Below are 22,649 nucleotides of genomic sequence, written 5' to 3' on the forward strand. Positions count from 1 at the left end.
ATTGCCCATAAATGGACTTTAGCTTGATCTCCTGAGAGGCATCGATGTGATGAAGCTCCTAAGTTGGCCCTCTAGCTTGGCCACCTACCCTTCCAATATAGAGATAACCTGTGGGTCAAGCAACTCCCTTAGGGCATCCACCTTAGCTTAGAGGCATACGATTTTATCATCCTATGTGGTAATAACGACTCCCGAATTTCGCATTCGATCTACCAATGACATGAAAAAATGTTAGTGCTATAGGCAATATTGGCGAAATTAGAGCAATTGAGTCATTGGGGACAGACAAAAATAGACTGAGGAGCTACTTATGAGAATCTCCCGTCTCATGCCTCGATGAGTACCTCTGAATGTAGCTTGTATACCTCCTTGGCTAGAGGGGGGATTAGCGCTCCTCAAAGATATTTGGTGGACTAAGGGTTGTCCTTCAAATGATATGGGAGGCCTTAAGGCCCTCACAGTACACCTCTAATGGAGCCCCTACATCGGATCGGGGAGGTCCACCACCATTACCGTTGCAAATGGCATTGGCTTATGTTAATAAAGCTCCCACATGTCGCTCCAACAATGCCTCTTCTGCATGCGCTCCCTTAAACTCAAGGGTCGATAGTCCAAGGCCTCCGAGGCTTTCTTCTTTTAAACAACCCTAAGGGTCCGCGGGGCTGAATTAACCGGAGGGGGAGGCATCTTGGCCTCCTGTTAGAATTGCTCTTCCGACCTTGGCTCGAGGATGGGAGGAGATATCGAGCCTAGCTCTGAAGGGGGATTCACAAGCTTGGTAGCAACCTCTTAAGTTGGTGCCCTAGAGGAGGAGGCGAAGCCTTGCCTTTTCTTTAGATTTGCAAGATCCATCCTAGCAAAGAGGCAACTTGGAGGTTAGAAACTTAGTCAACTAATTCAGAAGAAGTGTCTCGGGAAGCAGAGCATACCTTGAGGAGCAGGACTTATGCTAGCCTCGACTAACCACTCCTCATCCATGCACTCGATGGCTGAAGAAGAGGACAAGGTCTCTCCTAGCCAAAGCACCAAGTTGCTCTTCTCGTCAAATAAGTAGGGACGTGTGTTGATGAATGTATGTGCTGACCAATCGAGACTGAAGTCCCAATCCAGACTAGTGTCGATGAAAAAGTAGCGCCCCTTGTTGTAAACCCCTCCAGAGTCATGAAGTAGTACCTATTTGCTAGTCATAGATGTCCTACAAATCAATCACGTGAGTGATGGCACGAGTAGAAATTATTGGATAGAGATCCACTAATCTAAGAGGTTTGGGTAGTTGGATGAAGATCCAATACATAATAGAGCAGGATCCATTAGAGTTAAGTAAATAGGGGACCTCTATAAATATGAGGGAACTAAAAACCTATAGGCTAGAAGCTTTTTGGTTGTCACCTTCTATTCTTCTCCCCCTTCTTCTCTTTAGATAGCAATTGTAGAGATTTAGAGAACAATTTGAGGAGCATCGTGCGTCGTCGCCACTCTGCTGTGTAGATTACTACTAGAGAAGAGGGCACTTAACCTCCTTCATCCTCTCCTACAAATCTGTAGAGATTCAAGAATATATGATCTCCCCTGATAAAACATTATCTCACACATGGATTTAAGTTTCGCAGGTTTTTGCACACCAATCTTCGCATGACGACGAACACCTTTTTGAGAAATTTAGGGTTTTTGTTTTGTTCTTCCGCTGCACATGTGACGTCACCTCTAGATTTCCTTACATCATTGGCCCGCTTGTATACTCAAAAATAGGAGGAACAAATTCAAAGTTGGGATTATGCCGGCATAGTAGCATTTCCCGATAAATATAACAAATAGTATCACGGGTTGGGCACCATCTGAGAGAGGGAAATCCTCTACCAATGGAAGCACTCAGAGATGAAGGGGTAAAGGGAGAATCTGAGTCCAACCTCTAGTGTATCAAAATATACGCAGAGATACTTGCACATTGGGTTGAATGGATGTTGCTTGGCTCGAAGCACTTGCATATGGTACTCGAGTGAAATTGAGAATCGAAGGCACAAGCACTCCAGAAGCTTCAGAGTCATGATTGGGTCTTGATCATAAGAACATTTCATAATTTGAAGATCCCTAAGAACTCTTAGATTGAGCAAATCTGTTCCCCCTGAGGAGGATGAAGACTCCCCTCTTGGTCTCGAAGTGGCCTTGGGTAGCACTTCGACCCCCTTGACCATCAATTGGTTGAGGGTTTAGGACTCGGATGAGTTGGAAAAGGACAGTCTCCTGACCTACCAACAAAGAGAAAAGATCAATTCTTCATAGACTTGAGATTCAAAGCAGAAGGCATAAAGGCTAGAGTAAGAAGAAGGCATAAAGGCTAGAGTAAGAAGTAGGGTAGGGCTCAAGATGCATGTGAGCCCCACCTACAATGGAGAGGTCGTCTTATACCCATTGAACTTCCACTTCACCTTTTAGAGTGTCGGTTCGACTCTCCAGACAACTATCCAAGTTTTCGCTCAATGCAACATTTGAAAATTTTCCTGCATAAGCCTCTAGCTCGACACAAAGTTTAAAATTTTCTTGTCAATGGAGACTTGAGTAGGGAGAGTTCGTCAAAGCCTCCTCTCAGGCTAAGCATGAAAATGCGCTCAAGGTATCCTTCTCAAGCTAAGCATGAAGATGCACCCAAGATGTCCCTCTTGGGCAAAGCATGAAGATACGCTTGAGATGTCTCTCCCCGCCCTCAAAAAAAATAAAATGTAACCCGTCATGCCCCAATAAAAAATAAAATGTAACTCAAATGAGACGACCACCGAGCCCAGTGACAAAGATAGACTCGAGAGAAAATATTCGACCCATATCATAGGTCAGTGATTGCTCACCCGTGAGCTTTTTTTTCACCTTGACCCTAACTTGAGTGTGTAAGAGGCTAGATGGAGCACCTTATCCAACCTTAGTCTTTCTCTAAGTCGATCATCAAGCATGTAAGCGAGTTTTAGATCCTCCTTTTCGAACATTCTCAGACCCCTACACACACGACTCGAGTCGATCATCAAGCATGTAAGCGAGTTTTAGATCCTCCTTTTCGAACATTCTCAGACCCCTACACACGACTCGAGATCGAGTCGGGCAGACAGAGACGTTCCCAACATTTCACACCATCAACGACCAACCAACTTTCTGTATCTTCAACATATATGTCAGCATAAATAGCTGTCAGACTTTCACCACTCAACGGAGGCATAACCATATGCAAATAAGCAGGCAGTTGGATATCATGAGTTTACACATTATTATATATATATCGTTCAAAAGCACGAACTCCACAACCCCAATAAGGGGGAAAATTAGGAGGAATTTGAACTCAAGTTGAACCAAAAAGTATGAGAAAAACACTCGGTTGCATCCACCAACCCATACATTGCACATAAAAGAAAGAAGCATTAGATGAAAGCCTGAACAGGGAATGCCTTCTCCTAATATAATTCAACACTCTGTTGCTGTTCTTTTCCTGCATACTGGTCCTGACTGAAAAATATGAACAGATTACTTTGCATTAAATTAAGCAGATGAGTTAAAGATGTAAATTAGAGGAACCAAGTCACCACAATTCTCTTTGGATCCCCTATTATGAAGTTGTTAGTAAAGCTAATGTGTGACTAGTACTTACAGATTGACGAAAACAAAAACCGCAAACTTACACACGAATTACAGAAAGATCGGTGCTCTTGATCACCCTCAGCCTTTTAGCCATCGAAACAAACATGCTGGAAGTGTCAAATAACAAAAAAAAGGATTTTAGAATCTTGAAATATTAGTTCAATTAATGTTCTTGATTCATGCTGAATTGCAATATTCAGATAGAAAGACCTGTAAGCATAAAAATGAGAAACTAAGTGCGACATGAGGCAAAAATTTTGCATAAGCATGTTAAATCTCATGACTAAAATGGAATTTATACAAGGTCAACAATAGGGTCACATTTCATATATCCTTTTGCCTGAAAGAAAAAGTACCACATTGGTGTTTCTTCCTCTAGTCTATTTGAATGGAGCCTCATTTGACAATGGCTTGCAATTTCTTCTCATTTGACAATCAGTTATTTTCTTTGCCTCTGGTCAATCTTCTTGGATCAGGAATTATGAAAAAAATGAATGTCGATGTCTTATTAATCTAATTGCTCTTCGCCTTACTTATTATGTCTTCAATTTAGGATAGAAGTGATACCACACCAATGGAGGAATTGTAAGCCAGAAGTTTGTGCTACGGAAGACAAGAAAAAAGTTGAATCCTTAAAATAAATCTCTTAAGGAAATTCGATCTTATTGTTTCAGGAAGTGCTGTGTGGTCAGATGATAGTTGAAAATTCTATGTTAGAATTTGTTGTGCAAATTTGCTCTAACATGTACTGTTGTCCGATAGATAATCACATATATTATGTGATAATCAAACACAAGAGAAAAATGTTCGCAGTCGATCGGTTGATCCAACAAGTGCTATACGGTACCATATTCATGCATTTGAAAGAGCAACTAAAATCAGACACTTTTCTAAACTGGTAAGTGCAAACGCAGGGAAAGGAAAGCTTACTCCCAAGGTACATCTCCAACAAGCATCCTATCTCCTTCATTATCTTCATAGATCAGTGAATATTCACCAGTACCATCTAATAAGCCTGTAAATACTTGTTTTTCTCCATCCTTCAAAGTATCAGCAGTAGAAGGATCTTTTTGAGCTACAATATAATAACAAAAAATGTAAGCAAACTAACAGATCTTCTTTTGTTTATTTTGCATCAATGATGTAAATATAGGTTTATGCAACTGACCAGCGAGAATCACAAAATATTAGGCTATATATCAGTTTGAGAAAAAAAGAAGAAGGAAAGATGATGTAAATTATGCAAACATGAAGCTACTAATGATTCAAGGATGTGCATGGGACATATTCTTCCATACTTATCAAGAAAGGTGCAGTATAAGCAGCAAACAAGACATTATAGATAAACAGAGAATGTTTGAGCGAGGAAGTCAAGCCAACAAGTATCTGCACAAGTCGAACTTAAACGAAGAATGAACTTGAGCCCCTGCTGAATGAGTACTAAATGAAAAGAGTACTCTTCTTAATTCTGAATTAGATTACAGATTTACCTGCTAGAAGATCTTGAAAGTGTTCCTCCACAGCTAGAGAGAGCTTCTCGTAGCTGTTATAGGTTGACAGGTCTATTTTTCTGCCAATTGGAATGCCTTCCATGTTAATTTTCACAAACAAGCCCTTCTTGCAGTCCTCAAGCTTCACTTTGGACTGCAAATCCCCACTCTGTGGTTCAGGAGACGGCTTGGATGAGCCGGTAGCGAAATTCTTTCTGAAGGTGCGGATAGGAGGCCAACCAACCAGAGGAACAGATGCAGCTCTGATGTTAATGTGCCAAGCAGAATGCGAAGATAAATTAGACATATTATGGTTTGATCTAAAAGAAAAATGTAAGTGAAAACACTTCAGTAAGTACTCAAATGATGTAATCAAGTATCACTACATATATAAATCAGGACTTAACTTTTCTTCTGAAAATTAGGCATGCTATAAAAATAGCTAAAAGAAAACAAAGAGGTTAATATCCTAAGAGCAAACCAGAGAATGAGACGAGAAGAAAATAAACTTAGCTGGGATAGGCTAACAAATGGTTTAGAAGCAGTTGTTTCTAAAAAGAATTCAACTATGAAATGGCCAACACAAAGATCAGAGGGTAAACCAAATCCTGTCACATGCATAGACTACAATAATCCACATCACTAATACTAATTAGCTATTACTCAACTGAGTATTTAGTATCCTGTGAAATAATAGATTATATAAGAGGCCACATGTGCACAAGAGAGATATTAACAAAGGCAAGGATACCATCATAAATAAACAAACATGTGAATAGATTGCAGAACTTACAGACACTTTGAAAGAAAAATCCAAGGTTTGAGGGGAAGATACTAATACATAGGTTCCATTATGGCTACCTTGTCTGAGAGTTCATGTTTGCCGCAGATGCATTTTCAGGGGCCTCATGTGCTACCTTTCTCTCTTGGCTCTGATGCAGCTCATCTTTTAGATTTGCCCCACTTGTCTTCTGCTGCTGAGGTCCTGAAATAAAGGAGAAGAATATGGTACACAAATCTAAACCCATCAAGGAAGGCAAACATTTGGCTTGAAATACCTTCTGCTCTGGACTCAAATGTGCCAAAGAAACCCCTTTTGGATCCAGCACAGTGGTGGTTCTTGTTGTTGTTGTTGTTGGTGGTGGTTTTGGAGGACTTGTAAAAGAGAGCAAGAGAGAGAACAGAGGGGTCTTTTTCTTCTTCAGTTGCAGGGAGGCCAAGTCTCAGCTCCAAACTCTCCACCTCTAGCTGTGAAGCTTTCATTTCCCCTCCTCTCCCATCATCCTTCACTATCCAATCTCTTTTGTTTGGCATCAAATCAAGCAGCTGAGGACATACTCCTCCTCTGAGACCTTCTTCCATGCCTATCTTCTCTAGTGGACCAAGAATGGAAAGAGAGTGACCAAATCTGCATTGATGTAACACTTTCTAGTCACAGTTGCTGGTTCAAGAAGGGATTACTGAACAACCACTTCTGTTCTACTGTTTTCCTCGTCAATTAAATGTGAAAATTCAATTTTTGACAGGAAAAAATGAAGCACCATCTAAAAGACCCACTTTTAAGAACAACTCTCTTGTGCTAGAGCAAAGGAGAAGCAAAAGAAAAAAGAACACTATTCTCGAAGTTGATCATCATAGCCACTGATGTGCAAAGCTAATACCAGGAAACGAAGAAGAAACCTTGGAAAAGACTGCTCACCTTATGAAACAATGGCCTGTACCCAAGGAGACAGACAGGAGAAATCTCTTCCGGAACAGCGGAAAGCTTTTCACCCTTTCTTTTCCCCTGCAACACCGCCGCTCGAAGTTCCAAAACTCTCCGAGCTCGGGGAACAACACCAGTTGCACCAGCCCAACACTTCAAAACCAAATCTTTCGCAGAGGATAAGCAACCGAAAAGGCTGTCGCGCCTGGAAAATGTCTCCTTGTCTTTGTCGTCTTCCCCCTCCACCGAATTCGGAGTGCGATAAAGGGGGGGATCAAGACAGCAGACACCGCAGCTGTAAACCGGACCAAGAAGGGGAATTTAGAGCAGGGCTCACTCAAAGCAGGCGACAGTGGAACGAAGGCGCGCTGCTCCTGTGGCAGCAACACACGTTCCCAAGTCAAGCATAGGATAGAGATGCGAGTCACCCGCAGACACATCTGCTGTCGCCACCTCCCTCTCTCACACGCAGCAAAAAGAAACACGAGAAAAGCACAAAAGCGTGCGCAACCAAAGCTACTCGATGTCAAACACTTTGCACTGGTCGGTGACAACACCAATTATTATCAGTCCTGCTGTAGCTACTACTTCAGAGCACTTGGAGAACTCTGCGGTGGCACTGTGACTAGGCTTGTGGAGTTGGACATTGGAGCTGAGTTAATGCCAAGCGACGACAGTGGCCGGGGGGACCTCAATAGATGCCATTATGAATTTCTGCAAGCATCCATGACTGCGATCTGTTGTTTAATCCTGTTGAAAGCTGGTAGCTTGTGGAGGAGGGAGGTGAGAGTAGGAGGGCCCTCGATGCAGTGTATTCTGCTTTCTAGGCGGCGGTGGGGAGGTGGTCCAGCCATGGGAGGGGCTGTAAGATCATGGACTCTGATCTGCAGATCTTATTCCTTAGTGTATGTAACAAAGATCAAACAGTGCCTTATTCCTTGGAATCTTAGACTATAACAAAGCCTCAATGTATGGTGAGAGGTGTAGCTGGAGAAGTGTTTTGGAAGTGATGGATACTTCTCGCCAGCTTTGAAAACTCCAAGCTTCTCTTTCGGTGCCAATGATAGAAGTTGATATTTGGCTTTCTCTTTTGATGGATTTGTCAAGATTCTTAGTGGCCCAAAATTTCTTACTCCAAGTAGAAATTGGTGACAGTAGCTCTCCTCCAATAAACAACCTTGAGAAATCTTTTACTGGTAACAAAAGAGAGTGTTTGGATGATCCACTCACTGGTGGATTGATTGCTTTTGAAGAAAGTTAGAAGAGATGGGGGAGATGCATTGAACTTGGAGATCCCATGATTAATGTTTCTCACTTCATGTCATCTTGTGAGAATGACATCCACTGTCCATCTGATTCATTGCTGTGGTTTCTCTTGTAACCTCAGTGGCATTTTGGCCTCAGAAATATACTTGACTATTAGGTCCTGCTTAATCTTACTGCAAAAATATCAACCGCTATAGATTGATGGCAGCCAAATTATTACACAGTGCACTGTTCTTCATCAAGACACCATGAGAATGCTTCAATATTTTTTTGTCATTTGCCATTTGGTTGTGAGGTTGGGAAGAGACATCCTGACATCAAGCACATCAATCAGCTTCAACTAAGTTGACTATAGGCTCAGCTTGTTCTTATTGGATGAAGATATCTATTGAACCAATCATTTGCTAATGGATCCCTATCTTGAGAACAAACAACAATCAAAAGATAAAAAGTTTGCTCTAATTTCAAAAGGTTAATGGGAATCATCTGTGCTCCACTTCATGAGAACTCACCAGCTAAAAACTCCAGCTTTCAGAACCTCTGTTATGTCTTAAATGTCTCCTCCTTTTGAACTGCCATGTGCATCATCTGAATGAACCAGACAATTACAATCATCTTCTTCTTCTGCAGCAGATGTATTCCCAGCTTCCGCAGTTCTCTACCCAGTTTTTAGGTCTATACCGATTGAACATATTCTTTCTCGAGCGTGGAATAAAGTGAGCCCACTGGGAATGCATGGCCATCATTGTAGCATGGAATCATTCCATAGCCTGCAGTTTCTTACCTTGCACAACGAAGATACTTCAGTTTCAGGCTGCGAGTCTGATTTGTCCTCCACGGCAGAAACATCATAGGGAACCACAGGAATTGCCTCCTCCAACATCTGCAGTTGAAATGAGAGAGAAAAGATCGATGGATCAGGTGATCACCAACTGTTCGATCTCCTCCCACGCCGTGTGTGTTGATTCCTTTATCCTGTTCCTCTCGACCTGCATCGGGTGAGGGTCTCGAGGATGAAGATGAGAAGACTAATTACCGGTATGCACGAGGCTGACGTGGACTCAAGCAGGTCCATTGCGGTGGGACCCACACCTCGTGGGCCCGCACGTCAGGCATTTGGAAGGCGGCGACAACCCTTGGGAAGTTTCAGGGCTGACCAAGTAATGCGAAGGTGATAATAATTCGCGGTGCACGACTCTTACCCATCACCGATGTGTACGAACTCTGTGACTATAAGTGTCATGGGTCCCCCTGTGAACATGGAAGGTATATTAGACGAGTTACGATGTGATGGGTAATAAAACAACCTAGGGCAAGGGAACAAAACCAGCGACAAAAGAAGGCTCGAGGTTTAAACCTCATATCCGTTGGGGGCGCTTCTTGTTCTTCCTCTTCGTCCTCGATCGGAGAGCGCAGAAGGGCACGAGAGGGGAGCGGTAGACCAGACGATGAAGAGCCACCGAGGGAAATCGGCGGCGAGGAAGCCTCTCCGCGACGTATCCAACGCCGCCAACGCCCTCCCATCGCGTAAGAAGAGCAGGGCCAAGGACGGGGCCGACGGCGCCCTCGATCGCCTCCTCCTCCTCCGGTCCGACCTCTCCAGTCTCGTCAGCCAGGTACGTCGATTGGAAACCCTAGATTGGCATCCGCTTCGGAATCAAAACCTTAGGGTTTAAATGGGACTCTAGTATGGCGTCTTTGAGCATTAGAACAATTTGCTACCATCCTGCCAAAGATTTCGACTTTCAAGTCATTCTTTATGTTTGGTTATTATGATTTGGATTCTTGACACTTTTCTTGTGTTCTTGTATTGCTTTGGTTCCTGAGCAATGAGAAATACGGTGTGCTTGGCTTCCCACCTATCCTGTTGATTGGGTGGTGGGAGGGTTCTGGATTTGATGTTATGTACTTTCTTCATCCTCAATGGTGTACAGTATTTTGTTTGTACATTTGCTCAGCTTTGAATCGCCGATATAATCTTATTCAAAAACGACAACTTATTGTCTAAGTAGTAGATGCACATTATTTTGTATGGTCTATGCAATACCTGACAAAAGTTGGGTTATTGCGACTTGTTATAGTTGTTGTTCTATTGTATATCTGATATATTGGCATTTAGAATGGTCATGTCTGGTTCCCTGGCTGTGGATTTTGCATTTGCATTCTTTTTTGCAGGTAATGTTCAAAATGTTCTATTTTTTGGTACTTAAGTGATATGCAGCTCGTCATTGATAATTTTTGCAGATTGATGAATTAATTGCTCAAGCTATGGAGAACAGAACAATAAGCAAGAAAGCAAGCCAAGATATTGATTCCTTCAGAAGTATATTATCTGACATTCATTTCTCTTTGAAGGTATGTGTTAAATTTGGTTTGATTGCTGATCTGAAGTTTATCACCTAATTGTATTGGTTGTCGCCGAGGAACTTACATTTCTGAGAACATTGAAGTAGATTGGATCTACCTTTCAAAACTGGAGAAGGTACGATTTATGCATCATATTGCCACTTATGGTTTATTTGCTCTTATGCAGCCATGGTTCTCAAGACTACGGCAATCATTTGACACTTCTTTAACAGCCACTGAAAACAAGCTCAAGTCTTTAGATACCAATCCTGTTCCTGGTGCAGTGAGAGATAGAGATGCTGCTGCAAGCAGAAGAAATGAACCTGAGCTCAACCTGATAGTTTCTTCTTCACCTCTTGTCTCTTGGCGTGCCGGCACCTGTACTGTTGATTGTGGAAGACAACTATTTCTGCTAACACCATTACCCAAAGGCAAACCATCTGTGTCTAAATGCCCTGGATCATCCAAACATATGGCAGGAGTATTCACAGAGAAAGAGCAATCTGGTCGTCATAAGTTACCTCCATTTTCAGTTAATGTTGGTAATGCTTGCCGCGATCTGATCGAACGAGTGGAAGAAAAACACGAACCAACTGGTTTGTCAAATGCTCATTCTTTTGGACAAATGAGTGGTGCATTGGATTCTGGATCTGCTTCTCCTTTGAGTCTTTCAAATCAGAAAAACAGGGAAAACGAGATAACTTTGCGCTTACCAAAGAGTTCTGGAATGCTTGATCCAATCTCTGAGCCAAGTCAGCAGGATGGAGTACCTGAGGATGACAATGATGCTGAAGTTTCAGATAGCTTGTCTATGACGTGCCAGGAGCTATTTGGTATGCAGGCTGCTCCTGTATCCATGAGTCGGAGGAAGAAAGTTGATGGAACTCTTAATTGGTTCTTATCACCCCCCAGGACTTGTATTCTGCTGGAACCATCAGATGAGAAGCCGCTTCCAACCCCTGCGAACAGCCAGCTCTCACTTGCCACTCCTATCTGTAAGAATTTGGATAGCACCCATGAAGAGCTGCCTGGAGAAACCACACTCAAGAGAGAGCTTTGGACCAGATTCGAGGCTGCATCCTCGAACCATCTACACCTCGATGTTTCTGTTTTCCAAGACACAAGAAGAAAAGGTTTTCTCGACATGCTTGAAGAGGTTTCTGGGAAGACATCTGAATTCAGATTCTAGAGTAGATTGACAACAGAAAATCGTAACCAGCTGCTAAATTGTGTTCCTCTAGTTGGGTTCTCTATACTTTTTTGATTAATTCCATATATCATGTAACCCGTTGAAGCAGCAGATTACCTGAAAAATTTCCTGATAGTATGAGTTCTTTTCTGTAAGGGGGCATTTTTAAGAATCTGCTTCTTTCTGTTCAATACATCTCTGCATGCTTTGGTGTGACCCAATTGTTCTTCCCACTTTAGTAGGCAGAAAAAGCACAATGCAGATTCGATGAGATGGACAAGACATGGATTGTTGGGCTTCTTGCTGTTCAATACATCTGCATCCGTATAATTACGAAAATAAAATATCTAGATTTATTTATTTATTTTATTTTAATTTAGTGGTGATAGACGACGGTATGATTGTTATGGATGAGAAGAGCTACAATAACGTACTCACCTAACAATCACTCGTCTACCAACCTTTCGGAGCTTCTCTTCTTGGCAACTGCAGGGAATAGAATTCCTTTGACATCAACGACGAGGTGGCCACCATTTCGTCATAGTGGGCGTTTACGAGGGTCTCAAGGGAAGAGGAATTCGACTGATGCAGCTGCGGAAGGGGACAACTTGGGGGCACCGCCACGGAGTCGACGCAGTCAAAGTCGGAGCGAGCGTCGTCCTTGTTGAAGTAATGCTTGTGGAGAAGACACCAACGACGTTGACGAAGGAAGAGCACAGAGGCGCGGGCGAGGAGGATGGCGAAGATGGTGGCCGCTCAACACCTGCATCGCGACCCTTTCTTTGCTCGACAATTACGTCGGCGTCGACACAGATGGCAATCACCACCATGGCATCTACAACGAAGATGATGGCTAACTCACCGTCGTCTGTCATCACTGACGTTCTCCGCCATTACCAAATTAAAATTATTTTTTTATCGTTTGTTTTATATTGTCGTTGGTAAAACCGAATTAAAACGTAGGGATTGGGATAGCATGCGGCGCTTCTGCTCAATTTGTATCAGTAACCACGGCAGGAGTGACGAAAAAGGTGTCACTTTTTCCGGAGGGCGGCCACCTATCGAAGTCATTCGTCGTCTTCTCTCCGACTCCTTCCCTGTTCTCCTCCCGGCCCGAACCTCCGACTTTGCCGCAGCCCTCCACCAATTCGATTCCTTTCCTCCGCTCGGCAGACCTGGTCGGTAGCGGGTTATCATCCACCGGCTGATGGGTCCTCGCCGCCCGCCGCCGCCTGGTGCTGGGCAGGTCAGCCTGGACCACCGGCTTCGTCTGCACGCGGCCCCTGCGCGCGCCGCTACGCATCTCCGGCATCCTTTACCGATTCGACCCCATTCGGAAAGCCCTAGAATTTGCGGATCGATTCGGACGTTGCTCGCAAAAGAGACAGGGAGCAGACGCCCCGACGAGTAGGATCGACGGGTCCGATCTCGTCTTCGATGCGGAGAGACGCAGGGAGGGGGGCTTCAAAGGTTGGTTTGGGTTCTTGTAGCGACGACAGAGAGAATCTTACCCGAATCTATTTGACGGTGTTTAGGATTCTCTCCAATACAACCGAGAATCTTGACCCGATTCGATACGATACAATCCGACCCGTTTGACATGATGTTGCCAAGGGAGGAAAATAAAACAGCGGAGTTGGAGAGCAGTCGCGCGTGGAACGAGGAGGAGAACGATGGTTGTGGTGGATTGGGAAGCGGTGTACATGGTGTGCTCGCTCGAGTTCTGGAGGATGGCCGTGTGCTGGACCCTCTCCCTCCTCTACTCCCACCTCTACCTCCTCCTCGCCCCGCGCCTCTCCGCCCTCTTCCCCTCCCTCCTCGGACCGACGCCACCACGCTTCCCTCGCCGCCGCTTTGCACCCGGCCCTTCCTCCCCGATCCAGAGACCCCTCGGCGTCATCACCGGCGTAAGTGCACCGCCTGCACACCTAACTGGCTTCTCGGAAGGATAACGAAAACTTTCCGTTGTTTGCAGGCGAGTTCCGGCTTGGGCGCGGCCGCCGCAAGAGCCCTGGCAGCGGAAGGCTACCTTGTTATTCTTGGTAAGGACATATTAGAAATCTATTTTCTGAGCCATTTCCGCGAACATCTGATCCACATGTATTTTCTTTCTCGAAGGTACTATTTGACTTATTAGCACTTGGATTTTTGCACAAAATTGATTTGTCATGCTGTGTTAAAAATTTAATAAACCAAGATCTTACTATGACTGCAATTTTAGAGAGATGTGAAAGCACAAGCAAGTGTTCCAGATGGAAAATATGACTCAAGAACTTTGCTAAAGCGTAGAATGAATCAGTTTGTTTCTGCAGAGCTGAACAACCAATGGGGATCCTTGATGAAAGTGGCCTGAGTTCTATGCTTGGTTCACTGAAGGTGGACTGGAACCCAGAAGTGGTGTTCTGAAAGAACTTAAATTTGGCAAAAATAGATAAAGATAGTTCCAAAGTCATTTATAAGGACTGTTTCTACTTGACCAACTATGCTATGTGCTATTAGAGTTGTATTTAGGTGGAACTTTTTTTCTCTTATTTTAATGTACTTATTTCTTCCTTTAACTTTTAACCATGGATGTTTCATCCATCTTGTAGACTCATGCAATGCTTGACTATTATGTAGCTTGATGAGTTCCATATATTTGTATGAGTTGACTTGGACTTGAGTTTTTGACTGGCATAGATGGTTCTTTCGTAGCACATCCTGTGCCAATCTTGTCTAGGCTAATGATTCTTTTAGGCATATTATGGATAAATTTAACTGATATGTAAACTTTTTTTCATAGTAGATGTCATACCAATCTTGGGTAAACTGATGGTTCTTTTAAGTTTTAACCATAACTGTTCTTTTGTATGTCTGACTGCCAGCTGGGCGTAATCCTCAGACACTAACTAAGGTATGCATGATTGCTGGAGTAATATCGTCCACTTTTCATACCCTGTTTGCAACTTATGTTGGTTCTTCACTGACTGTTTCCCTGCCTCTTTGACAGACTATTCAAGAGATCAAGAAACATGACCAGAATGCCTGTGTGGAAGCATTTCAGGTTGACATATCATCCATTCATTCAATTATGAAGTTTGAGAGTTCAATAAAACAGTGGCTGGAGGAGTCTAATCTGCATCCCTCAATTCAACTTCTTATAAATAATGCTGGAATTTTGGCAAAATCCTCCAGAGTTACCGCCGATGGATTTGACCAGTAATCCCTCAGTTCCTTTTTACAAAGTCTTTTACTGTATTAGTTCCTGTGTTCTTATTGCCAGTTTTCTTCTCTTGTTATGTACTTCCTCCACTTTAGAAGTTCTTCTGATTTAGTAGAGTATGAAGGATTGATGCCTTCTTATGAACACTTGTGCATATTCTAATGTGCAAAACTTCATATATTTTGCCTTCTTGTGAGTACTTTCTCCATTATATAAGGCAGACTGTTATTCTTAATTGGATAGGTTAGGTAACGACAGAAACTCAGTGATGGAAACCACTAAATCACAAGAAACATAAGCTAAGAGCAACCTTATGAGAATAGTTGCTTTTATTAAGGATCCATGAACTTAAAACTATTGATCATAGAGATGATACATGATAAAATTGCTCACTAAATTCTTTGAATCTTTTATGATGTGGTCCCATATCTTGTGTCTCTAATAAGCTGAGCCAACAGTCGTAAGCAACTAAGCATTGGAAGGCCCGTTTGTCACTCTTGAGATTATGAACTGTTTCCTTGACTACTGACAGTATTTCTGGGTATCAGGAATAAAGGTCTGTGTGCTAGTTGATAGAATGTGTGTTTCCTGTCCTATTTCTCTTCTTGTGAATCGGAAAACTTTTTTGAGATATTGAGCTGGAAAATATGCAACACATTGCTAAATATGCAACACATTGTCTGTTTCTTGATTTTTATATACAAATTACTGAATGTTTACTGACATGTAACAGGTCAAGCATTGTGACATTGGCAAATTATAATTGTATGTTTCAAGTTGTTGAAGAGATGTCCATTTCTAAACCAAGATATGTGTGGTTATGCTTCGTGTATCCTTGAAACAAGTAATAATGATTCTTAATCCAAATGCTCTCTAAAGATCATAGGTAATTTATCTTGTTTTATTTTATAATCATGTTCCATTTTAGTTTTTTAAGCAGAATAGCATTTCATATTTATTCTTATGAGAGTTGACGGTTTATCAATATTTTCATTTTTTACTTGCCATATTGTCTGGACAAATGTTTTCTTACTTAACATCTAAGATTGTTGTCTTGATTTGGTTTTTCTTTTTACAGGATGATGGAAACAAACTACCTTGGTGCATTCTTTCTGACCAATATTATGTTGCCACTGCTCAAGAATAGCCCTGTACCTTCCAGGATAGTTAACGTGACATCTTTTACTCATAGAAGTGGTGAGCGTAAATTAAAACCACTAAATATGCAATATTTCATTTCTTGGGAATTCTAAATTTTGAAGCTGACATCTTCCTGTTTAGTGAAACTGCATTGAACATTGCTTCCACATTACTATGTGTATCAAATACTAACCACTTTGTTCCCTTATTTTTGTTCTTAGTATCCCATGTTGACGTCAATATGGGAAACCTGGCCAGAGAAAATCTCCATTGCTTGTCTACTTTGGGCAAGTATCAGTTTGCTCAAACCTATGAGTACTCTAAATGTAAGTTCAGTAATAGAAAACATAGTGTCCACTTATATTTCATTGTTAATGATCAGTGATTTCATGCATGACAGTTTGTACTCTGCTATTCTCATATGAGCTTCATCGCCAACTTTATGTGATGGATCCAGCTTCAAATGTCTCTATCATGTATGTGACCATACTCAATAATGGCAAGACACAATCTTGCTTCTGTTTACTTATCTACATTTTATTTTGTTGGTACTAGAATTTTGTTTAAATATCATAAACCTTTTAATTAGGCTAAGTGCTGCCTATAAATAAATAGAAGTACATTATTCTATAATTGCTACCAACCATACAGTATCATGCGACGGTAACTAAATGCCATTTTTTTTAGTTGATTTTAAACATAAATTTATGGATTCCCAGGATAATCTTTTACTTGGTTGTCCTTATAAGAAGTCACCATTTGATGATGACCAGCTGAAATATCCAATAATTGCTTGTCAAATGTACAATGCTGTTGTGGGTTGCAACAGAGAAAGGTCTTGAACCATTATCATATTCATTTTCACTGATTTAAAATGAAGAAGCCTTCAGATGCTGACTATTGATTTACTTTCTTATATTTTAGGGCCGCTGATCCTGGAGCAGTGGCAACGAACATAATGAGGGAACTTCCTCCATCCCTAAAAAGGCTGGCCTTTTTGGTTCTAGGATTCCTGCAGCTTCTGCAGTCTCCTGAAATTGGGGTTGACTCTATCATGGACGCAGCATTGGCACCGCCTGTAAGCTTCATTGATGTATCTGTCATGGATCATCTTTTTATTCAGAAGAAACTCGTATTTACCATTTGTTATGTATTTTGTTCTAGGAAGCATCAGGTAGATACTTCTTTGGGGCGAAGGGTAGGACAATTAAATCTTCTCCAGTTTCATATGATGCTAGACTTGCAGAGACACTGTGGCTAACTTCTTTCAAGCTGTTTGAAGAATGCAAAGCAAGAGTAGTAAATCAATGAAAGCTTAACTGACTCAGTCACATTAACTGATTGGTAATGAGAGAAGAATGCTTTTTTGTGCTGTTGTATGTCCTACGATCTGTATGTTCTGTTTCCTATTTGTGGACGGATGTCCTGGTTGAAACTTCTTTTTCTATATGAAGAGTAGCCAAAAGAGATTTTAACAAAAGAGAGTTCTATAAAGCTTACTAATTTCTATTGGTGCAGCCAAGATTTACATTGTTTACTTTGCTCTGGCTAGTATTTATGGTCAAGTCCTATAAGTTTTTAAGTCAAGATTTATGTACTATTTCTCGACTATGGTTAGTTGCTAATTTAACTGTATTATGAGCTTCATCAAGAATTAGGTCAAATAGCTTTATTTTTTGTCGGCCCATGAGTACAAGACAAGCTTACTTTGGATTGACACGTTGCTTCTGTCCATTGTTTCAGATGCCACTGAAGGTGATTATGCCTGTGGAGATGGCAGCACAGCAATACAGTGGGAGTGTAAAAGCTATTTATTCTGGAGCAAAGATCAGCCTGAGTTACTTGTGTTTTCATGAGAGAGTGCTTTCAACCACAGACACTTTTTCTCTATAGCTTGCCTGCCTTGATTTCTTCAGTTATCTTGTTTGTACTTTGAGAAATGCCACTTTGTTTCACCTCAACAATTACCATGTGAATAGAGCCTGCTTCATTCAAGAAATTTTGAACTCACTAGTGTCCTCCTGTTTTAGTTAACAGTGAATAACTCTTGAAAGATGTTCAAATTCTACTTATATGTGAAGAATCAGCTGTTATGAGTGTTTGCTGGCTGCTGAGTTCCTACATTGGCTTGTGTTGCCTTGAAAGATTAAATGTGACATGTTTGAAAGATTAAATGGTCCCAAGTGATGCTTGCTATTGACTATCACCTAAATCTTATATGGTTAATGGTCATATGTGGATTTCTGAAGGATGTCTTGGGAGATTTCAATCACAGGAACCTCCACACAGGATACAGAGAGAGTCACTGCAATCATCTTTCAGTGTGATTTCTTGAAAACAGTTCCCTCTTTCTATTGCACAATTTATAGGACTTGCATTGATGCCACGCAGATAAAATTTCTTTACATTAAAGAATATGTATGCTTGTTGTCCAGACCAATAGCCTCCAGAAGCATATAAACCAAAGCTTCCTCTCCAATGACTTCCACTAAGAAATAGCAGAATCAAAAGTGCGATAAATGTTTACTCTGCACATAGCTTTCCAAATCTTGTCTTGAGCAAACCTATCCCATAGCTCAGTTTCGCCATCCTGCATGACTGCTTCTTTATCAGCCTGTACATCGAAGGCCTCTCCTCCGGCACAAACCCGAAATCATCGCAGTACTCCTGCATGCCTGCAACCATAAATTGCCACACAAAGGCTCCTGCACCTGATCTGCCCTTCCGTGCAGATCTGTAGACGATGTTGAAGATGGACTTGTAGAACACATCTCTGTGGGAGTGATCAAAACCTTTGGTCTTATCGGAGAGGCCGAATTCAGTGAACAAGACAGGTTTCTTGAGTTCTTTGTCCCCGTCTTCGATGTGAGATGTCAACCATCTCGAGATGTACTTCATTTTCTGATCCAGTCCTGCACCTACTTCCCTACAGAAGAACATTGTATATGGACTGGTGCATGAATTAATTGTCATGAGACAAGAAACTAACACATGTAGATAGTAGTTGGTTCCTACCATTGATCGGGGTAGATATGAACAGAAGCAAAGTCTATTTCTGGTACTCTGGAGTTTCGGACGAAATCAGACCCCACCGTGCTAAACCATTGTCCAGGGTTCACATTCAGCTTCTCTGGTGGACTTGTGGAACCATAAAACCCCTCGAGTCCTATAGTCAAGAGATGATTTTTGTCGATTGATTTCACATATGCTGCCATTTCTTCGATCCACTTCTGCAGAATTCAAAAAGAACAAAACCAGCGGAATTCCAAATTCATTCACATCATGGCTGTAGCTTTTGCTGATTCAGTACAAGAACATACTTCACAACCCAATCATCTTGCATAAAATTCTAGCAATTTGATGGCACGACTCATTATTTCCTACTACAAAATTTTCATTTTTTTGTTTGTTCGGTTTCTTATCATTTCTGCAAACTTTGCAATGGTTCAAATCGCTAAATAACTGAATGTGTTCTAAAAACATAATCGGTAAGGTCATAGGATCTGGTACTGAATGCTGCACAAAGAGATGACCGTAAGAGTATATAAAAAATTCCATTCAATCATCTCATCCTTGTTTTGCAACTTGCAAATAGCTTATATCAAAACTTGAATGGTAACAAGAAGATATATGCCAAGGTATCCCTATCCTCTCTTGTTCTCACACATTTAATATGTTTTATTAAGTAGACATAATCTTAATTACTTTGATTTCTAATTTGCCAATAAATCTGGTCTTTCAATTGATAAGAATAATGAAAAAGCTGAGGTGTATAGCACTAGAAATGCTTTCTAAAGCAACTTGCTAGTTTCAATCTAAAACACATTTGGGACATCTATTTCTGCATTATCTAATTATAGGCTTCAGCAAACCAAGAAACTAGTCTTGAATTCAGACCACTTCATTCATTTACGGGATATAGTGAAGCCCAATTTAAGAGATGATGGTCAGAAATGTTTCTTTCATTTGCATGTGCTACTAGCAGCTTTTCTCGGATCCTGTACTATGTTACCAAGCAGACTACTATGAGCTCTAGCTACCAGGGTAGATGATGAAAGTGACATGCAAAACATGAAATCACATCACATTTCTAGTCATTAGACCTCCGAGAAATTTCAAGAGAAGCTACTGGTCTTGGACATGATTAATGCATATTAGACCTCTCTTTTTAGCCCTTGTTATCTTTCTTTGTATCAGCGGGACAAGGAGATAATTAACTTAGCAGGAGTAGTGTTCTTATTATAGGAGAAGAATATGACGATCACTAAGTTTATTCTTTGATTCTGAAGGTTCTCTGTTGTTATCATCCACAGTAAACTACTTTTCCTGGAATCGCACTGGTTCCTCACAACGAATTGTAATGTGAAGAAGAGACTTACTTGGAGAGTGTCACCAGACACATCAGACATACATCGTGGTTCGTTCATGAGTTCCCAAGCAAAAATTGTGGGATCATCTTTATACTGAATCCCATTCAAGTGGTTCTTCCTTGTCAATATAGTCTGAAAAAAGAACACAATTAAGTTGAGGAAATAGATCAGATCCATCTCATGTACCAGCAGAGTATACATCTTAATCACCAAAAGTGCATGATGTTCTAATTGAGTGTATGCTACTGGAATGCTAAATCACTTAGAAAAATTATTCCTCCGATTTCGCTTACATATAACTATGTGAATTGAGGTGAATTTCAAAGAACCATCATGTATTAATTATCAGTTCCTGAACATTTTAAGGAATAATATAGAGATGGAATTTACCTCTCCACAAAAAAGAAAAAAGAAACTTTTGGCAACAAAGACATGTCACCTTTAGGTAAGTCTTGAAATAACTGCGGATCGATGGATCAAAAAAGAAGGAATCATTTGAGGAACTCAATCCAATTCCTTCTTCCCATGCCCATTTGACATACTGAGTCTTTCCTCCATAAGCCTCCAGATTGTTAGCCAAGCTGAGCAGCAGCCGAATGCCATGTCTTTTTGCTTCCACGATGACCCAATCGAGTGCCTGCAACTCAAGTTATCACTGCATATGACTGAACTTAAACAAAGTAGAATTAGATGCAAGAACAGATAGAACGAAATTTCCATCTTTTTCGAAGATGATCAACTAATAGAAGTCATTTTTCTGTTTCTTCCATTTTTGGCTGAAGAACTGAGCATGTCAAAGCCTACCATTCATCTGATCATGTTTTAGTGAATGCACAAAACCAGAGGAAACACATCAAATAGAAGTGAGATGAAACAAAGAAACAACAGCTTTTGCAAAGCTCATCAATCCTTGCACAAGTTTGGGAAGTATGACAAGGCCAGCCCTGCCAAGTAGTAGAGCTCAAGGAAGGAAGAAGAAATCATTCTAGAGAACCAAAGGAATATGAACATGCAGATGTACCAAAGAAAAGGAGAAATCCAGATTTGTGGACCTCTCAAGAACCTTCACCATCAAATGTTGGATGAACATTGATACCTTGAAGACACGTTCGTCAAAATGCCCGAGAGACACTTGTAGAGCATTGTAGGCGCCATCATTGAATGCCCAAGTCCTGCAAACTGTGAGCCCCATCTTAGCACCAGCTTGCAGCATCGCCCTCACCCTCGGCCTGCTAACCTCCTCCACGGCTTGATCCATCAGCCAGTACGAGTTCCAACCATTCACATAGAACGCCTTCCCATCCACAGTGAACCGAGTCCCATTCCTTCCCACAAAGCTCGTCTCAGGCCCTCTCACATGGGTGCCAATGTCCCATGCCAGGTCCCCAAAGGACATGTATATGAAGGCAGCACAAGATGCAAGGCCAAGAATAGGGTAGAAGACTCCATTGGTTGCCAGCATTTTGTTGAAAGCTGGAAACCCAAGTCCCCAACACCAGCTTCAGACCAGGGCAGCAATTCCTCTCAGAAACTGAGATGTGTAAACGGAGATGCGGGAATCCTGCTCAGATCAAAGGAACCCAAAAGAAGAGGAAAGGAATGCTTAGCTCAATTCTTAGGCAACTATATGACAAAATCCCTCTTGCCTCTTCCAACTTTATCAAAAGGTCTGCCACCAAATACAGACATCAAACCAAGGAAGAAGAAGAGAAAAAGAATTGCGCTACACGGATCGCATACAAACCAGTGTCTCCACTATGAACCCCAGGTGGACCCAATGAAAGAATACTCTGGTCTCTTACCTGACAGTACTCACATGTGACTTCCTTTTCAAGAACACATAGTGGCCACTGATGCCACACGCACTGCAGCAAGATGAAGGCTTGAGATTGTATTGGGATTCGAAAAGAAACAAGATTGTCCGTGAAAAGCGAAATCCAACTGTTACCTGTCATTCCGGAGAGGGAAGGGAGTGTGTTGTGATGTTGTCATCAGCTTCTCTTAGCTCACCAGCTACCTGACCTTCTCTCACAGTATCATGTCAAGGAGAACCCACTAGTTAGATGCATTGTGCATGTCATTCATATGATTTTTATTCCAAATCTACAAATCTGGAGCAGATAAAACCGATTGGATTCACTCATCTATTTGCGTGTGCTGTACAACAAGCATTCTGCAACTGAGGTAATTGTGTGTGCTTCCAGCCTGCCTGCTCCCTGTCTTTGTGAAGTTGAGAAGATCTTATCTTACACTGTAAAAAAGAGACACCACAATATTTGTTTGAAGGACCTTTGCAATAGAGACTTAATATGAACACTGTAGA

General features: G+C 41.6%; 4 protein-coding genes across 7 annotated transcripts; 2 read left to right on the forward strand and 2 right to left on the reverse strand.

Moving 5' to 3' along the window:
• Positions 1 to 3,209: 3,209 nt before the first annotated feature.
• LOC135582613 (auxin-responsive protein IAA6-like) lies at positions 3,210 to 7,427 on the reverse strand. 2 transcript variants are annotated; one of them, XM_065182337.1, is made up of 7 exons: positions 6,808 to 7,427; positions 6,167 to 6,516; positions 5,970 to 6,093; positions 5,109 to 5,371; positions 4,549 to 4,693; positions 3,660 to 3,725; positions 3,210 to 3,486 (listed from the first exon to the last, which is right to left on the reverse strand). In XM_065182337.1, exons 2-7 carry the CDS (start codon positions 6,468 to 6,470, stop codon positions 3,435 to 3,437), a joined length of 954 nt encoding a protein of 317 aa, XP_065038409.1. In that variant the 5' UTR covers positions 6,471 to 6,516; positions 6,808 to 7,427; the 3' UTR covers positions 3,210 to 3,434. The 2 variants fall into 2 exon arrangements, with proteins under 2 accessions (XP_065038409.1, XP_065038410.1); XM_065182338.1 differs by having other exon boundaries at positions 3,629 to 3,725.
• Positions 7,428 to 9,410: 1,983 nt separating this feature from the next.
• On the forward strand, positions 9,411 to 11,805 carry LOC135673394 (uncharacterized). Its single transcript, XM_065182336.1, has 3 exons — positions 9,411 to 9,695; positions 10,324 to 10,434; positions 10,613 to 11,805. Exons 1-3 carry the CDS (start codon positions 9,528 to 9,530, stop codon positions 11,612 to 11,614), a joined length of 1,281 nt encoding a protein of 426 aa, XP_065038408.1. The 5' UTR covers positions 9,411 to 9,527; the 3' UTR covers positions 11,615 to 11,805.
• Positions 11,806 to 12,559: 754 nt separating this feature from the next.
• On the forward strand, positions 12,560 to 18,053 carry LOC103984735 (uncharacterized). Of its 2 annotated transcripts, XM_009402295.3 has the most exons (10): positions 12,573 to 13,521; positions 13,590 to 13,656; positions 14,479 to 14,507; positions 14,604 to 14,812; positions 15,895 to 16,013; positions 16,178 to 16,282; positions 16,357 to 16,432; positions 16,881 to 17,034; positions 17,121 to 17,300; positions 17,700 to 18,053. In XM_009402295.3, the coding sequence occupies exons 1-9, from the start codon at positions 13,288 to 13,290 to the stop codon at positions 17,265 to 17,267; spliced, it is 1,140 nt and encodes a 379-aa protein (XP_009400570.2). In that variant the 5' UTR covers positions 12,573 to 13,287; the 3' UTR covers positions 17,268 to 17,300; positions 17,700 to 18,053. The 2 variants fall into 2 exon arrangements, with proteins under 2 accessions (XP_018681261.2, XP_009400570.2); XM_018825716.2 differs by lacking the exon at positions 17,121 to 17,300 and having other exon boundaries at positions 12,560 to 13,521.
• Positions 18,054 to 18,333: 280 nt separating this feature from the next.
• Positions 18,334 to 22,199, reverse strand: LOC103984734 (mannan endo-1,4-beta-mannosidase 2-like). 2 transcript variants are annotated; one of them, XM_065182339.1, is made up of 6 exons: positions 22,129 to 22,199; positions 21,423 to 21,887; positions 20,766 to 20,963; positions 20,336 to 20,458; positions 18,972 to 19,186; positions 18,334 to 18,882 (listed from the first exon to the last, which is right to left on the reverse strand). In XM_065182339.1, the coding sequence occupies exons 2-6, from the start codon at positions 21,786 to 21,788 to the stop codon at positions 18,480 to 18,482; spliced, it is 1,305 nt and encodes a 434-aa protein (XP_065038411.1). In that variant the 5' UTR covers positions 21,789 to 21,887; positions 22,129 to 22,199; the 3' UTR covers positions 18,334 to 18,479. The 2 variants fall into 2 exon arrangements, with proteins under 2 accessions (XP_065038411.1, XP_009400567.2); XM_009402292.3 differs by lacking the exon at positions 22,129 to 22,199 and having other exon boundaries at positions 21,423 to 22,063.
• Between the last annotated feature and the right edge of the window lie 450 nt (positions 22,200 to 22,649).

Source organism: Musa acuminata, chromosome BXJ1-5, assembly GCF_036884655.1.
Source record: "Musa acuminata AAA Group cultivar baxijiao chromosome BXJ1-5, Cavendish_Baxijiao_AAA, whole genome shotgun sequence".
Classification (NCBI taxonomy): domain Eukaryota; kingdom Viridiplantae; phylum Streptophyta; class Magnoliopsida; order Zingiberales; family Musaceae; genus Musa; species Musa acuminata.

Excerpts from the sequence above, each read along its gene's own strand:
- LOC135673394 (XM_065182336.1), top strand. The coding sequence starts at position 9,528 with ATGAAGAGCCACCGAGGGAAATCGGCGGCGAGGAAGCCTCTCCGCGAC. Across the intron at positions 9,696-10,323 it reads TCTCCAGTCTCGTCAGCCAG|ATTGATGAATTAATTGCTCA; the intron begins GTACGTCGATTG and ends TAATTTTTGCAG. Across the intron at positions 10,435-10,612 it reads ACATTCATTTCTCTTTGAAG|CCATGGTTCTCAAGACTACG; the intron begins GTATGTGTTAAA and ends GCTCTTATGCAG.
- LOC103984735 (XM_018825716.2), top strand. The coding sequence starts at position 13,288 with ATGGTTGTGGTGGATTGGGAAGCGGTGTACATGGTGTGCTCGCTCGAG. Across the intron at positions 14,813-15,894 it reads ACCGCCGATGGATTTGACCA|GATGATGGAAACAAACTACC; the intron begins GTAATCCCTCAG and ends TTCTTTTTACAG. Across the intron at positions 16,433-16,880 it reads GCTTCAAATGTCTCTATCAT|GGCCGCTGATCCTGGAGCAG; the intron begins GTATGTGACCAT and ends CTTATATTTTAG.
- LOC103984734 (XM_065182339.1), bottom strand. The coding sequence starts at position 21,788 with ATGCTGGCAACCAATGGAGTCTTCTACCCTATTCTTGGCCTTGCATCT. Across the intron at positions 20,964-21,422 it reads TTGACGAACGTGTCTTCAAG|GCACTCGATTGGGTCATCGT; the intron begins GTATCAATGTTC and ends CTTGAGTTGCAG. Across the intron at positions 18,883-18,971 it reads CATATCTACCCCGATCAATG|GGAAGTAGGTGCAGGACTGG; the intron begins GTAGGAACCAAC and ends GTTCTTCTGTAG.
- LOC135582613 (XM_065182337.1), bottom strand. The coding sequence starts at position 6,470 with ATGGAAGAAGGTCTCAGAGGAGGAGTATGTCCTCAGCTGCTTGATTTG. Across the intron at positions 6,094-6,166 it reads ATTTGAGTCCAGAGCAGAAG|GACCTCAGCAGCAGAAGACA; the intron begins GTATTTCAAGCC and ends CCTTTATTTCAG. Across the intron at positions 4,694-5,108 it reads CTTTCAAGATCTTCTAGCAG|CTCAAAAAGATCCTTCTACT; the intron begins GTAAATCTGTAA and ends ATTATATTGTAG.